The sequence below is a fragment of the Colobus angolensis genome, unplaced genomic scaffold (genome assembly GCF_000951035.1).
Source record: "Colobus angolensis palliatus isolate OR3802 unplaced genomic scaffold, Cang.pa_1.0 Scaffold23, whole genome shotgun sequence".
NCBI classification, from domain to species: Eukaryota; Metazoa; Chordata; class Mammalia; order Primates; family Cercopithecidae; genus Colobus; species Colobus angolensis.
Genome location: NW_012115488.1, coordinates 12,810,360 through 12,825,118, shown reverse-complemented (window position 1 = coordinate 12,825,118; position 14,759 = coordinate 12,810,360). Strand labels below are relative to the sequence as shown.

Here is a 14,759-nt window from a genome sequence, read left to right as displayed (position 1 = left end):
GTCATGGTTTTCATCTCTGTCATTTCGTTTATGACCTTCTCTGCATTAATTAGTCTAGCTGTCAATTCTTCCACTCTGTTTTCAAGATTTTTAGTTTCTTTGCGCTGGGTATGTAAATCCTCCTTTAGCTCTGAGAAGTTTGATGGTCTAAAGCCTTCTTCTCTCATCTCGTCAAAGTCATTCTCCGTCCAGCTTTGATCCGTTGCTGGCGAGGGGCTGCGCTCCTTTGCTCAAAATGCAGAAATCACCGGTCTTCTGTGTCCTTCGCGCTGGGAGTTGGAGACTGCAGCTGTTCCTATTCGGCCATCTTGCTCCCTGAATCTCTTTTTGGTTCTTGACTTTGAAGGGGAAAAGAGAGAGGAAGGGCAAGTCAAGTTTTAAACAATGTTTATAGTTTGTCTTTTGTAGTAGCTGATGTAAACGTTTCTGAGATAATAAATTTTTACTCAAAATACTAGTTCCATTTCAGAACAGGTAAGGAATCAGTTGGGTTTTAGTAACAATATGTTATTGATATATAGCTGCTCTGAGGTTTACCCAATACCTGTTTATCCTTTTTTTTAAAAAATAACTGCTTCTATCAGTTTTACTCATCAGCAGAACCTCCAACGTTCTCACTAAATAGATGGAGTGGAACTGTCAGCATTATCCCTAAGAAAAATGCCCTCATAGAACAAATTATAAAAGGCAATGCCACTGAAATTGTAGTATGGTCATGAGTCACTTAGTGTTGGGAATATTTTCTGAGAAATGTGTTGTAAGGTGATTTCATTGTTGTGCGAACAGCATAGAGTGTACTTACACACGTGTAGATATTATAGTCTAATACACACCTGGGCCATGTATGGTATATATTGCCCTGAGGCTCCAAACCTATATGACATGTTACTGTGCTGAATACCATAGGCAATGGTAACACAATGGAATTTATTTAAACATATATAAACATAGAAAAATTACAGTAAAAATATAGTATGAAATATTTTTTTAAAAGGAACGCATTTATGGACCACTTACCATGAATGGAGCTTGCAGGGCTGGAAGTTGCTTTGAGTGAGTGAGTGAGTGAGTGTGAGTGAATGTGAAGGCCTAGGATATTACTTTATACTACTGTAGGCTTTATAAATGCTGTACACTTAGGCTACATGAAATATATGCAACTAGTTTTATTCAATAATAAACTAGCTTACTGTAACTTTTTTACTTTATAAATTTTAAAATTAATTTTTTTTTTAATTTTTAAAGAGACAGGATTTTATTCTGCTGCCCAGGTGGAGTGCAGTGGGTGATCATAGCTCACTGCAGATTCAAACTCTTGAGATCACGCCATCCTCCTGCCTTAGCCTCCCGAGTTGGTGGAATTACAAAGCGCGTCACCACGCCGCATCAACTTTTTGACGTTTGGTAATAATACTTAGCTTAAAATACATATTGTTCTGCTGTAGAAAAGTATTTTCTTTATATCCTTATTCTATAATCTTTTTTCTATTTTCAAAGTTTATTTTTAAAACATTTTTGCCAAAATGAAGACACAAACATACACGTTAGCCCAGGCCTACCCAGGGTCGGGATCATCAATAACGCTGTCTTCCACCTCTATGTCTTGTCCGGCTGTAAGATCTTCAGGCCAGCAACACATATGGAGCTGCTATTTCCTATGATAACAATGCCTTCTTCTGGACTACCTCGTGAAGGACCTGCCTGAGGCTGTTTTACAGTTAACTTTCTTTTTTAAATAAGTCCAAGTAGTACACTTTAATTTCTTTTTTTTTTTTTTGAGACGGACTCTCGCTCTGTCGCCCAGGCTGGAGTGCAGTGGCCGGATCTCAGCTCACTGCAAGCTCCGCCTCCCGGGTTTACGCCATTCTCCTGCCTCAGCCTCCCAAGTAGCTGGGACTACAGGCGCCCGCCACCTCGCCTGGCTAGCTTTTTGTATTTTTTTTTAGTAGAGACGGGGTTTCACCGTGTTAGCCAGGATGGTCTCGATCTCCTGACCTTGTGATCCGCCCGTCTCGGCCTCCCAAAGTGCTGGGATTACAGGCTTGAGCCACTGTGCCTGGCCCCAAGTAGTACACTTTATATAAAAAGTATTGTGTAGTAAAAACATACTCACCAGCAGGGGTCAGTGGCTCACTCATGTAATCCCAGCACTTTGGGAGGCTGAGGCTTGTGAATCACCTGAGGTCGGGAGTTCGAGACCATCCTGTTTAACACTGTGAAACCCCATCTCTACTAAAAATACAAAAATTAGCTAGGCATGGTGGTGGGCGCCTGTAATCCCAGCTACTCAAGTGTCTGAGGCAGGAGAATTGCTTGAATCCAGGAGGCGGAGGTTGCAGTGAGCTAAGATCATGCCACTGCACTCCAGCCAGGGCATCAGGAACAAAACTCCATGTCAGAAAAACAAAAACAAAACACATAGTCACCTAGTCATTTATTATCTTTATCAAGTATCTATGTACTATACGTATTTATATATGCTAAACTTCGTAATGACTGGCAGTGCAGTACATTTGTTTACACCAGCATCACCACAAACACATGAGTAATGTGTTGTATCATGATGTTATGCCAGCTATGATGTCACTAGGTGGTAGGAATTTTTCAGCTTCATTATAATCCTATGGGACCACTGTCTTAATATGCATTCTGTCATTAACCAAAATGTTGTTATGTGTTGTGTGACTGTATTTTTTGTTAATATTTTTGTCACTTATTTAAAGAATGTATTGTTGATAAAAAAGATTGTGTACAACCAAGGCTATTGTTGATATATGTATGTGATATACTAATATAAAAGTGGCTTCCATATCTGTAATGCTTATGCAAGTTATAGAGTATAATATAATTAACACCTGTAAATTTACCACCAAATCCAAGACTCAAAACACTGTCAATAACTTGCATTGACTTATGTACTTCTTCCCATCTCATGCCCTCTGTTCTTTCCCAGTGGTAATAGCTATTGAATTTTGCATTTATTTTTTCTCTTTATTTTTCTTATGGTTTTATCACAATATGTGATACTAATAATTTGTTTTAGTTTAGCTCAATATAAATGATATTGTTCTGTTTGTAATGTTCTAAGATTTGGTTTCCTCACTAGTATTTTTGGAAAATTCATCTATGTTTTTGAGTGTAGTTGTGCTTCATTTTTCTACTGTGTAATACTTATCTTTGCCCTGTTAATGTACAACCGTATATTTGCTCTCCTATAATTGGAGAACAGTTTTTTTCCATTTGTTGTAGCCAAATTACAAGATGGTCCCCAGTGATCTTTGCTTCTTGATATTCATGCCTTTGTATAAACTTCTCTCACATTGAGTAGGGCCTTCTTCTGCCAGTGGGATGTCAAGGAAATGATGGTGAGACTTCTTCAGCTTTTCCGGATCTATCTTTCTTGAGAAAGCCCCCAAACATGGGCTTCTGTACAGATCTGTTTGAGTATGGGAAGTCTGTAACAACAGTCAGTACCAATCATTTATCTATGTGAGTGAGCCGTCTTGGAAGTGAATCCTGTGTCCCCAGTCAAACCTTCAGATGATTGCAGAACTTGCCAATATCTTGACTGCCTCATGAACTTGATTGAGAACTTCCCAGCTGAGTTGCTCCCAAATTTCTGATCTACAGAAACTGGGATTTTACAAATATTTATTGTTGTTTTGTGACACTGTGTTTTGAGGTAATTTGTTATGTAGTTCCAGATAATAAATAAATTGACTATTTTGATGATGGAAACATTTTGTGAACATTTTTATGTCTGCCCCCTGATGTACATGTATAAGACCAGGTAGTGAACCAAGGTGTGAGATTCCCGGATTGAAGATTATGATAGTATTTAACTTGGATATCTCATGCTAGTTTTTTCAAGAGTAGTTTAATTTATCTTTTTTTTTTTTTTTTTTTGAGACGGAGTCTTGCTCTGTCGCCCGGGCTGGAGTGCAGTGGCCGGATCTCAGCTCACTACAAGCTCTGCCTCCCGGGTTTACGCCACTCTCCTGCCTCAGACTCCCCAGTAGCTGGAACTACAGGCGCCTGCCACCTCGCCCGGCTAGTTTTTTGTATTTTTTAGTAGAGACGGGGTTTCACCGTGTTAGCCAGGATGGTCTCGATCTCCTGACCTCGTGATCCGCCCGTCTCGGCCTCCCAAAGTGCTGGGATTACAGGCTTGAGCCACCGCGCCCGGCCTTTCTTTTCATAACTGTGCAGTTAACCAGTTTTTCCAATTGTTAAAAACGTCCCTGTTTTCCCTAGTGATATGATGGTGTCATCTATGTCATATGGATCTGTTATGTGGCTCTGTTTTGGAGTTCCATCCTGTTCTATTTGTCAGTTTGTTTATGCTAGTATTAATGGCATGCTTTCTTAATTACTGTGAAACCTGGCAAGGCAATTCTTCCAATCATATGCTTTAGGAGTGTCTTATCAGTTCTTGGTGATTCTCTTTTCATATGACTTTGAATTAGTTTTTCAAGTTCTGTGAAAAACATTTTGGGGTTTGAGTAGAATTGCCTTGAATCTACATATAAAGTAGAGGAAAATTGATATTGTCACACTAGTGAGTCTTTCTATTCATAGATACAATATATTTTTTATATTTCAGTCATCTTTAATATATTTCAGTAGCATTTTATCATTTTATGAATATAGGTATAACATCTTTTGTTAGATTTATTTTAATCATGTAAGTTTTTAATTTCTGCTATTTTCTCTTTTTTTTGAGACGAAGTTTTGCTCCTGTTGCCTAGGTTGGAGCACAGTGGTGTGATCTTGGCTCACTGCAACCTCTGCCTCCTGGGTTTAAGTGAGTCTCCTGCATCAGCTTCCCAAGTAGCTGGGATCACAAGTGCCTGCCACCATGCCCGGCTAATTTTTATATACTTAGTAGAGATGGGGTTTCACCATATTGACCAGACCGGTCTTGAACTCCTGACCTCAGGTGGAGCCACTCGTCTCGGCTTCCCAAAGTGCTGGGATTACAGGCGTGAGCCACCGCGCCTGGCCAATTTTTGCTATTATTTAATGATGTATTAAAAAACTGTGCTTTATAACTGATTATTGCTAGTATTTGTAAATATACTTGTTTTTTAAATATAAATCTTAGAGCAAGCCATCTTGTTGAATTCTTTTTTATTCCTAATGATACAGAGATTCATGTTTTTTTTTAATTTTAGAAGACCTTGTTTCTTGATTCTTTTTGTTTTTTTTTTTTGTTTTAGTTATGTCATTTGAAAATAATGATAACTTTGATTTCCTTTTTAAAATTGTTACTATGTTTTTATTTATTTTTGGTGTCCTACTGCATTGGATAGAATGTCAAACTTTGACTAGAAGTGGTAATAGTAAAGTGATAACGATGGGCATTCTTTTGTGGTTCTTGATTTTGAAGAGACTTTTACAAATATTTTATCATTAAGAGTAATTTTGTTGTAAGTGGTTATTTTTGTTTTTTTAACCTTTTTGTCAGCTTACAGACGTTTCCTTTGATTCCTAGTTTTCTATGACTTTTTTTCCAAATACAGATTTTGAATTTTATCAAATGCTTTTTCTGCAGATATTGAAGTTATTATGGTTTTCTTTCTTTGTATTCATGAGTGGAATTTATAGATATTCTAATGTTTTGTATTGTGCTTCCTAGATTTTACTACACAGGAAGATTCCTTGGGGGACTTGGCTGTAATATTGGAAGGAGAAGTCTACTTGTAAAATTCTTGACTCTTATGATCATAGGAAGGGACTTTATCATTTTGTGCTTATGTAGAAAATAGTAATGAGAGTCATTTGGCATACTGTGTTTAAGCATAGGTCTCATAACATAAATGGCTAACATTCAGCAAAGTGTCCTTGTGTTGGCAACTTCAGTGTCACAGAGTTTATTTCCTGTAACTAACAGTACGGCTAAGTGATGGTTGTCTTTTGTGGGGAAAAAATATTTTGTAGAAAACAGGAGGATTTGGAGCTCTTTGATTGGTTTTGGAACAGGAGAATTTTCCTGCTTCAAGTCCTTTGTTAATAAAGTAAATAACCACTGTAACTTATATGGTAGTTTAAAAATGTGACTTAAAGTTTCAGATTTCTAATTCTCTTTTTTTACGATCAGATATTTGTAGTATCACAGCAATATAGAGCCTCAAGATTTTTCTGAGTTTATACCCTTGTTGGTGTCAGCATGTTGTAAGGATTATTCAAATATACAAACATGAAATGCTATAAAGTATTATCACTCCATAAAAAATTGGGAAATTCTAGAAGCAAAAAAAAAAAAAATCTGTTCTGAAGGCACTTAAATTACATTCCCACTTGTTAACACATTTAGGTAAAATGAGACTTCACTGAAATTTTCCCCTTGAATAAATAGTAAGGAGTGTACTGTCAGTAGATACTGGATTTGAGTGGTACTTAAATGTCTTGTTTGCAGTACAATTATGATCTGCACAAAACTTAAATGTGCCATTAAACTTTATTGTTGGTGTCATTCATATGGCTTACTAGGCTTAATCAACTGCTTGATTATATGCTCAAGTTTCTCTTCATTTTTCTTTTCTGTAGCAAGTGGTACATTTCTAACTTTGAAGTAATTTGGTACGGTGTCTGGGATCAGTTATGATAATGATCAAAATAATAACAATAAAGTTATTACCAAATTTCAATCCTTGTTAGAAATTGGGTGAGATTGAGGTGCTTTTAGGTGGTATGTGCTTAGGGGATTAACTGAATCATGACCAAAGTGAATTAGTGCTTCTGACCAGGTTTTCATTGGAATTTGTATGCCAGGGATACTGATGGGCAAGGGAGGCAAATTACCATTGACAGAGAACTGCCAATGCAGAGAACTAGAACAAGCTAGACCACAGCACTGTGATTTTCAAAAACTTTATATAATGCTCTTCTTTTATACCTAGAAAATAATATGTTTGTTCTTAATATCTAGCTAGAGTACGCCTAGACTATTGCTAGCCTGGCTCTGGAGAGAGGGATGATTGGGACATTGCAAGAGAGAAGTTCTTTAAACGAGTCTGCCTGAAGTCTACTTCTTGCTTCTGTTTTATAGAAGGTAAAGGGAAAGGTGAGTGGTTAGTGAGACAGTCAAGATTTTTTTTTTTCTTTTTTTTGAGACTGCTTTGACCTTTTGCATTAGAGCTGTAGAAAAGAGATGGAGAGAGAACCATTTAATACACAGAAACACTACCCCAATGCAAGTGTATGTCTTGAACCATTGGAATCATCACCTCAAAAAGAAACCACATATCTTGTAACAGTCACATCCCATTTTTCTCTTCCCCCAACTCCTGAAAACTATTAATCTACTTTCTGTTTCTATGGATTTACCTGTCCTGGACATTTCATGTAAATGGAATCATACAATATGTGTTTTTTGTTGTTGTTGTTGTTGTTGTTGTTTTGTAATTGGCTTCGTGTAATTGGCCTTATTTTGTAATTGTAATTAGCACATAATATTTTCATTTATGTCATAGCATGTATCAGTATTTCATTCATTTCTATTAAAGAATAATATCCTGTTGTATGGATATATCATATTTTATTTATCCATTCATCAGTTGACAGATTGTTTCAACTTGTTGGCAATTATGAATAATGCTTCTGTGAACATTTGTGCGTAAGTTTTGGTGGGGACATGTATTTTCATTTCTCTTGGGTGTATACCCAGAAGTAGAATTGCTGGATCATATGGTAACTGTATGTGTGATATTTTGAGGAACTGCTCAATTGTTTTCTAAAGTGGCTGCATCACACAGCAATTATTGTCACACTAGCAATATATCAGGTATTCAGTTTCTTCTCATTGTCACAAATCTTGATTTATATTCCTTTTCGGTTATAACCATGCTAGTTATTGTGAATTAGGTATCTCATGTGGTTTTGATTTGCATTTTTATAATGACTAATGATATTGAGCATCTTTTTATGTGCTTTTTGGCCATTTGTATATGTGTACTTATATAATTTTCCCACTTTTTATTTATTTATTTTTTTTTATTATTGAGTTGCAAGAGTTCTTTATATATTCTGGATACATCTGGTCTCTTAACATCACAATTTTTTTTGCTTAATATTCAGAAGACCATTAGAAAAGGCCATTGTTACAGCTTAGGTTTTTTGGAAGCAGATGCTGAGACAGAATTTGGGGTATAAAGTATTTTTAGACATCAGCACTTGTGAAAGGAAGGAGGAGAACAGGATTGGTCAGAGGGAAAAGTTGAATTTACATGGAGGTCTGACAAAACCTCAGCCAACCTGGCAGCAAGCTCTGAAGCAAATATTGCCTATCAGGGTTGTCCTGCATTAGGCTGAAATGGCTGGGCCTTCATGTTACAACTTGACTTAGTCACTGAATGAGGGTCAGCAGTGGAAAGGTATGACCTAGGATGGAGCAGCACTTTGCCCCTGAGGCCAGCTCTGAAGTGATAAACAGATGGAGTCTGTTTGCTAACTGCACTCTCTAGCTTAGCAGCACATTCCCCTTGAAGGGGCATCTGGATGGTTCACATGCGTATTATATTTTAAAATCTTAGTGAACCTCGAGTTCACTAAGTTTAAAAGAGATTCTAGGAGCATGTTTATGGCATGAGAAAATTGAAAATTTGATACTGATTTTACAAATATGTCATGACTGCTATTTCATGGTATAGGCTGTTTTGAAATCTTCTGAAGATAATTTGGCCTGGAGTTATGTACATTTATAATATTGTTTATGTTTTATTATTTATGTTTACTATAGAATTAGAGTCTCTTAAGTAGTTTATATGATGCTCATAATTGCCTCGTGTAAAAGCAATTTTTTATGTTTGTTTGTTTGACATATCCTTGTTTTTCTAAAATTTTGAGTGTGGTATATTCATTTTGAGAATTATTTTGTCTTTGGCCGTTGTTCTCCGATATCTGCTACATATTATGAAAACTTCATAAAAGACTATTTAACTCTTTTCTTTTGAGATTTGATTCAGAATTGAGAATCATCTTAGTCTTTGTTTAATTTCTTAAGTTTTAACATTGTCACAGATAATCTAAGATTTTATATTCCCGCCTTGTTGAGTTTCTGCCTTTTTGCTAGCCAAAAAACAATGCAATACCTAAAACAGATGATTACCAATTTGGGTACCTATTAAAAAGACATACTAGTGCAATACTATTTCTTTTAAAACACTTTTATTTTATATCTCTTAACTTTTGGCCCTTTTTTCAGTTGCTTGTTTTACCAAAGTATTGGGAGAGATGATGATAAGTAATTTTTATCAGTCTTAATTCTAAATAGCAAACTAAATATACTAAGACAGTTTTGGTTGACAAGTTTAGTCTGTAGATATCTGTGTCCAGTTTGCCCAAACTCCAAATTGTAATACTTCCTAATAACAGAAATTAGTACATAAGAGTAGGTATGATTCTTTTGCAGAATGAAGAAACTGGAATTATTTTTCTAGTGAAGTTGTGTTGTTTGACTGTGTCAACATGCTAGAATAGAAGAAACTCATTCATAATTAGGAGTCAGAAGACCTGAGTTAGAATCTCAGCCATCCCTTCACATCTGAGATGCCTGAACGAGGCACACTTAGCTTTTCAAAGCCTAGAATGCCTTATCTCCGCAAAATGCAGGTATGTTAGTTCTGCCTACCCCTGCCAGTTGTGGCAATGACCTAATAAGATAATGAATAAGAATAGAACTGGTCATCTTGTGACCAATGTTTACATTTATGAGATAGTTGGAAGAGTGTTTTTCCTTGGGCAAATGAAGGTAGAATCCACATATGTGATCTTTGTTCAAGCATGCATTTCAATAAGACTTGAAAGGAATGTAAAGGAATGTAAATATAATGAAATGAATGTAAATATAATTTATTTATGTCAAAAAATTAAGTTCTATTGTAATTATTTTCAATATAGTCATGGAAACCCAAGTTAACTCAACAGATATTTATTGTGAGACTTTATAATTTGTGCATAGAGTGCATCCAAGTGATGCCTATTAAAAAGTTTCCATTTCTGTAAATTGATTGATTTTGTTATTCTGTGGGTTTGAACACAAATTAATTGCAATCTAGTTATTTCAGATTTTATGTGGATTACTAATGTTTTTAAAGGGATTTATAGTTTATAAAATGCTTCATATACATTTTTTCATGTAATCTTCATAATAGTCCTGCAAAGGTAACTGCTCTTATTTTCATGATTCTTCCCATTACTTAGGTTAGAGAAGTTGTAATTTCCTCAAGGTCACTTATCTACTAGGTGGTGGAACTGAAATTAAAACCTAGATTTCTCATTCCAAATCTATGTCATGTTGCTTGGAAAACTAAGGATTTATTTTAGTTAGATATACTTGGACTGGAACTGGGTATTCTTAGTCTCAGGAACAAAGAGGTTTGGCTCTGAAACTTTGATCCAAACACAATTTTGCATTTGTTATAAAAGCCACCATTTTCTACATACCAGGGGCCCGTATTACCCTGGGCTTTGTCTTGTGTCTGCTCAACCTGATGTCTTCATTCTTCAGCTTCTTTCCCAGTACCCACACACCAGCGTTTTTCTCACTGTAGCCTCAGAATAATGCTGTCCAGCATTATTATGAACTAATCTTTGCTGATGAGCAACTGGTGAATATTTTAACTGTAATTTGGGTGGGTCTTTTGATTCTTTATAAATCCCTTGTACCAATTCTATTTACTGTAATTTCAGTTGCATAGGCTATTTTCAACTTGATTTAAAGAGTCTCATTTAGTGAGCATAGAATCTTTAGGGCCAGACTGGAACCAAACCAGTCCTGGGAACCTTAGAAAATTAACCCAGTTTTATGTGTTCTGTGATATATTTTGTACTTTCATCAATGCATTCAGAATATGAGGTGAAAGGGGCTTCTGTTGCAAAATCACCTATATCTAGTTTGTATTTAATACCTGACAAAAATAAACAAATGTAGAAAAATAAGGCTTCTGTGTATCTTTCTGTACATTTTATAAGTGCACATGCCGCATTTTGAGCCAACAGGGCAAATAAGAAATATTGTACTGTTTCATATTTTCAAATGCTGACTAGATAAAGATTACACATGACAAGTTATTTATAGCTTTATACATAGTAGATTCTCTGCTGGAATCATAGAAAGGAAAGATATGATAATTGCTTTGTGTCGTTCACAGAATAGAATGGCAAACTGAGATGTTTTGAATCTAGTTTGTACTGTAACCATTTCTAGGAAACCATATTTAAACAGCAGTGGTTATCATGAAGTGTACAACATGTCAACTGTGTCCCAATTCACATCAGTAAAAACCTTCCACCACTTTATTCTCTATAACCCAACCTCCATCAGATAATGCCAAATAAACTATGTCGAGTGCCCATATTAATATATATCAAATGTGCCAAACAGCTTGCTGGCTGCATTTTCAGTAGTGTTTATCTGTGGTCATGCAGGTTATAACTCTGAATTTTTATTAGGAAAACTAAATTGAGAATTTATAATGTTCTTGATTTAGCTTCACCAGCTGTGCCACAGCCAGGAAAAATAACTCCGGGGGGTAAAAATCTAACACTGTGTTAAGAGAGCAACAGACAAATCGCTTTTGCTTCATGCTTACCTGCTTTGCATCTGCTACTGTAAAGTTTAGGTTCACATGTAATAATTAGTTTTTTTTGTTTGTTTTTTTTTTGAGACAGAGTCTCGCTTTGTCAACCAGGCTGGAGTACAGTGGTGTGATCTCGACTCACTGCAACCTCTGCCTCCCAGGTTCAAGCGATTCTCCTGCCTCAGCCTCCTGCGTAGGTGGGACTACAGGTGTGCGCCACCACACCTGGCTACTTTTTGTATTTTTAGTAGAGACGGGGTTTCACCATGTTAGCCAGTTAGGTCTCCATCTCCTGATCTCATGATCTGCCCTCCTCGTCCTCCCAAAGTGCTGGGATTACAAGCGTGAGCCACTGCGCCCGGCCAGTAATCTTTTAACTTGTATGTTATTACTCCAGTAAATTGCTTTGTGAGTTTTTAGGTTGTCTCATAAAATAAGGATTATTAATTTTTATTTAATCTTTGGAATCTTGAAAGTGATTCATTGAAATAGGAATTTTGATAATGATCCTAGCACTGAAGACATTATTTATAATTTTATCTTTGTTAAACCAATCACAATGACATACTTACATATATTGTTCTGTTCAGGAGTCAGACAATTTAGGGCCAATGAAAAATATCTAATAGTTTATATTTGGAAGAAATACTGAGTTAGCGAAGGGAAGTCTCCTGTAGGTAGTTAACTTAGTTGTGGAACATTTAGCAAAGGGTACTGTGTGGAATTCCTCATTAAGAACATTTCTCTTTAATTTCTGCTACAAGATGATGTGTAATAAAAAGTTGGTGAAATTTGTGCACCATCATGTAGGACTTGACTAATTCCTGAATGGAAATATACAGCCCTTGCAAATATTTATTTGTTTTAACATTATTGTGATTATCAGTCTAGGTCTGATGCATTTTCTTTGTGTCTGCTTGGCAATTTGATTTGTCAGCTACAAAGTAAGCCATAGGAGGGCAGTGACCATATTTGTTTTACTCACCATAGTACCCCCAGAGTCTTGTCCATTGCCTACCTTATATACTAGGATATATTTTTTGAAGGGATGTAGACACATTTTATTCATGTAGAAATTATAGAGTTTTGAGTTACCTATACACAGAAGAAAAATAATAGATACTTATGCTAAGTATTGTAGGAGATATACTGTTTTTCCTTTTAAACTTTAGAACTAATTAGCTTTCCTGTTCATGGGGACTCTGGAAAAAGCCATCTATTTTTAGTCGTAATGCTTTCCCTTTGGACAAAGTAGAACAAAATTAGATTTTAATAAATCATGATTTTATAGTATGGTTGTTTACTGGAGTACCATTTATAGAGTATGGCTTCCAGACAATGATGACATCGTTTCATTTAAAAAGGGCTAGTTTTTCCCTGAAAGTTGTATTTTTAATTACACTATAGGAAATTTGCAGCTATTTTATATATTTATGCCTGTTCCTATCTGCTTGTTCCAAAAGGAAGACATTCTACCTTGTAAATGGCCTATGCTTACAATTTATTTTAAAAGAAATTTTAAGTTTTTGGAACTACCCAAAGATATTTTTTAAAAACATTAGGTGATAGGTAACTAAAACTAAATGGTAAGTTTGGCTAAATTCAGCAAACATTAGGTAACTGTAATGTATAAAGTATTGTGTTTGGTGGACATGAGAGAAAGATGACAAAAACTTGATATTTCTATTCCTGGGGCTTGTATGCCATTAGCTGACTCAGATAAATTCATAAATAAGTATAACACAAAGCAGACAATAATAAGTACTATGGTATAGGCATCAACAAAGTGGGAAATTAGGATAGAGAGATTAATCCTGACTGGGAGGATCAAGGAAGTTCTCATGGAATAGATAGGTTTTGAGTAGAACTTAATTTATTGCTTTCATTCATTCTAGACTGTCTTCTGAAGATTGATGTCTATTTCCTTGAGCTCTTTAATTTTGTTACCAATTTGGATAAACATGGCACAAATCCAGCAGGGAGGTCCAGATGAAAAAGAAAAGACTACCGCACTGAAAGGTACATACTTAATTTGCTTTTTCAGGAAATTTTCATTGTGCCTAATAAAGGTGTAGGAATATTTAGGTGACCTTCCATTCATTTGAAATCTAAAATAAGAATATAAGTACCAATTATTTATATCCCTCACAGCAACTATTACTGCATCTGAGATGTATGTACTCAGTAAATAAATCACAGGATCATGTAATTTTGCATCTATAAGAATCTTAATACTTTTCTTATTCAATGTCATACATTTAATAATAAAACTAATAAGTTTTTTGAATCAAGGCTGGTGCCTTTACCTTATGTTTTCTGCTTGGAATATCATACTGGATTAGGGTAATGATCCGTCTGTTTCTGTATTCTGCCTTTATGGCATTGCATTACTGATATTTTATGAGAGGTTTATCCATATTAATGTTTTAGAAGGAATCTACATTAGACATTGTTAGGGAATTTTGAATCCTAGAATTAAAAAAAAAAATCTGCTATCTAAATTAATTCGACTTCTAAAAGAAGTATCTGTTGTTGAATTGTGAGACAGCTATGGGCACTGAGAACTTTAGAGTCAGGAAGCTGAGGAGAAAGTAGCAAATGAGGCTGAAAAGTAATTTTTAGTAAAATAGGTAAAGAATCAGGAACAAGAGAGAGATCCTGAACAGCAAATGAAAAAATTAAATGGGAGTAATTAATTAAAGTCATATCTGGTGATGGGTAAGATTAGATGACAACTGAGAATTTACTTCTGCATTTGATGATGTGGTGATCATTGGTGACCTTCACAAAGAGCTATTTTAATAACTAGAAATGAAAGCCTGGTTGGAGAACTTTCGGCAGAGAATGGAAAGAGAGGAATTGGAGACAGCTGTAAACAACCCTATGGAAGATTTTACTACATGCTTGTATGTTGTTGGGAAGGATCCAGCACACTCAGAATAATGGACAATTTCGGAGTGAGGGCAAGGAATGTATGTCACAGTTTCCATCTAAATAGACATGCTGGGTTTCCACCTAGACAGATTTTGTGCATGTTCAGCCTTAATATGAAAAGTTGATCTCCCAAGTTGTAGTTCTAACTTACACTCCTGCAAGCAGTATGTGAGTTCAGATTGATTTTCTGGATTTTAGAGGTCATACAGTGATGTTAAAAGAGTAGATCTGTTCTAGAGATAG

The 14,759-nt window shown here is 35.6% G+C and overlaps 1 protein-coding gene across 3 annotated transcripts in view; it reads left to right on the top strand.

The window, feature by feature from the left end:
* Positions 1 to 14,759, top strand: part of FAM172A (family with sequence similarity 172, member A) — a 499,710-nt gene that overhangs the window by 25,918 nt on the left and 459,033 nt on the right. The window contains exon 2 of one of the 3 annotated variants that reach the window (XM_011944264.1): positions 13,478 to 13,601. The exons of the other annotated variants lie outside the window; for them this stretch is intronic. Within the exon in view, the coding sequence (XP_011799654.1) occupies positions 13,496 to 13,601 (106 nt within the window). The 5' untranslated portion in view covers positions 13,478 to 13,495. The remainder of the gene's footprint in view (positions 1 to 13,477; positions 13,602 to 14,759) is intronic. 3 annotated transcript variants of the gene reach the window in all.